Source organism: Gossypium arboreum, chromosome 10 (assembly GCF_025698485.1).
Source record: "Gossypium arboreum isolate Shixiya-1 chromosome 10, ASM2569848v2, whole genome shotgun sequence".
NCBI lineage: Eukaryota > Viridiplantae > Streptophyta > Magnoliopsida > Malvales > Malvaceae > Gossypium > Gossypium arboreum.
In genome coordinates this window covers 54964992-54967549 of record NC_069079.1, presented here as the reverse complement: position 1 = coordinate 54967549, position 2558 = coordinate 54964992, and the positions used below count along the sequence as shown (strand labels likewise).

Here is a 2558-nt window from a genome sequence, read left to right as displayed (position 1 = left end):
ACACTTTTTACTTGGGGTGGGGGTATTCTTGAAAGGTGGGGTTTTGTTTACTTTGTTATTTAGCTATTCTTTTCTTTGATTCTTGACCCATCATTTTTCTTAACTTCTTTACCAGATTCCCACCTGGTGTTTTGCTTTTTTTATTACTACTACTATTATTATTATTTTGTTTCCCACACAATCATATGCTTCTTCTTCTGTTTGTCTGATCTTTAGATTGGATCAGAAGGTTCATTTTTTCCCCACTTTGAAGAAGAATAAGAGAGAAAGAGAAAGTGAGGGGTCTTTTTGTGGGCTTAAATGTTGAGTGCTTGGACGAAAAGAAGAAAGCAAGCAAGAACCAGGTGAGTTTTTCTTTTTTCCTTCTTCCTATAAAATTTTCTGGTTTTCTTTTTTTGGGTCCATCACAGAAAATTCTTTTTGTTTTCCCTTCTTGTTGCTGTTTTGATTGTTACAATAATTGTCAAATACTGTATTTTCATATGGATGGAATAATATTGAATCGGGTTTGATTTGTTTTTGTCCAACATTTGCAATGTACTATTCATTCTAATGAAAAGTTGTTGGTGTGTAGGGAGGAATAGGCCGCTTCTGCTGGTATTGTATTATTGGGGATTTTGAGTTAGCAGTTGAATCACCTAGTGCTTAATGATCGAAATCGGTTTTCATTGGAAAAAAAACAGTTGATAGCATATTTTTCAACTCCTGAGGCATGGCGGCTATTGATGTTTCAAAGTATGCACATAGTGCTGTGCACAAGGCCGTGGCAATGAGAGATTACGCCGGGCTCAGGAGGATACTCGCCACTCTACCACGGGTTAGTAACCCGACTGAGATTCAGATAGAAGCAGCCTCATTGGCTGAGGAAGAGAAGGCCGATGCGATCGCTGTCGTGATTGATAGGCGGGATGTTCCTAACCGGGATACACCTCTTCACTTGGCTATTAAGCTTGGTGATGAAACTGCAACCGAAATGCTTATGGTTGCTGGTGCTGATTGGAGCTTGCAAAATGAACAAGGATGGAGTGCACTCCAAGAAGCAATTTGTAATAAGGAAGAAGCAATTTCTATGATTATTGTTCGGCATTACCAGCAATTGGCATGGGCAAAATGGTGTAGAAGGTTGCCTCTCTTGGTGGGAACTACGCGAAGGATGAGAGATTTTTACATGGAAATCACATTCCATTTTGAGAGTTCTGTGATTCCTTTCATTTCCAGAATTGCTCCATCAGACACATATAAAATTTGGAAGAGAGGAGCAAATTTGAGAGCTGATATGACTTTGGCTGGATTTGATGGGTTCCGAATTCAGCGGTCAGATCAAAGTATTCTTTTCCTTGGTGACGGTTCTAAGGATGGGAAGGTTCCTCCTGGTTCACTTTGTATGATTACGCATAAGGATAAAGAGGTGATAAATGCTTTGGACGGTGCTGGTTCTCAAGCAACTGAAGAAGAGGTTCGACAAGAAGTGCTTGCAATGTCTCAGACTAATATATTCAGGCCCGGGATAGATGTAACACAGGCGGTTCTTTTGCCACAATTGACATGGAGGCGACAAGAGAAAACAGAAATGGTAGGTGCCTGGAAGGCTAAGGTGTATGATATGCACAATGTTGTTGTAAGCATCAAATCTAGGACGGTGCCTGGGGCCATGACAGATGATGAATTCCTTGCAGCTTCCAATGGAAATGAAGCAGAGAGCGAAGAGCTTGATGAGATATTGACGGAAGATGAAAGGAGGCAACTCGAACTTGCTTGTAAGTTGGATTCTTCAGAAATATCCAATGAGAATGGTGATGGCATTATTTGTAGAAATCAGAGTATTTTTTTTTATACTAAATAGAACATAAATCAGAGTTTTTATATACAACCTATGACACTACTTTAGGAAACTCTAAGTTAGGAAAGATACTAAATAGGAGATATGATCCCTTAAAATAAGGGATTTTAATAAAAAATATCTACAAAATATTCCTAAAATATTTACGAATATTCCTACACTCCCCTCAAGTGGAGAATATACATTGTATAATCCCGGCTTGAATAGGAATTTATTGAACACGAGTTTTGGCAAAGCCTTGGTAAGAATGTCGCAATCTGTCCTACGAAGGAATGTAAGAAAGAGTGGCTGTCTTTTTGTTGACTTGATCAGCAATAAAATGCCTATCAATTTCAACATGCTTTGTTCGGTCATGTTGAAGCGGGTTCTTGGCAATCTGAATGGCGATTGATTATCACACAAAACTTCAAAGTGATCCTCTGATTTGTGCCAAGTTCTTTTAGTAATTTAAGTAGCCAAATTCCTTCGCATATCCCCAAAGCTAGTGCTCTAAATTCAACTTCAAGACTACTTCTTGAAACAACAGATTGTTTCTTACTTCTTCAAGTTGTAAGGTTACCCCAAACAAAAGTGCAAGTACCCACTAGTGGATCTTCTTTCGGTGAGATCTCCAGCCCAACTAGAGTCTGTAAAAATCTTAACAGTTCATCTTATGTCTTCTTAAACATTAAGCCGTGTCCGGAGTTTTCTTCAAGTACTTGAGAATTCTATTTGTCTT

General features: G+C 38.8%; 1 protein-coding gene across 1 annotated transcript; it reads left to right on the top strand.

The window, feature by feature from the left end:
- Positions 1 to 578: 578 nt before the first annotated feature.
- Positions 579 to 1843, top strand: LOC108450041 (uncharacterized). The gene has a single exon (XM_053020270.1). The coding sequence runs from the start codon at positions 713 to 715 to the stop codon at positions 1841 to 1843; it is 1131 nt and encodes a 376-aa protein (XP_052876230.1). The 5' UTR covers positions 579 to 712.
- Positions 1844 to 2558: the final 715 nt, after the last annotated feature.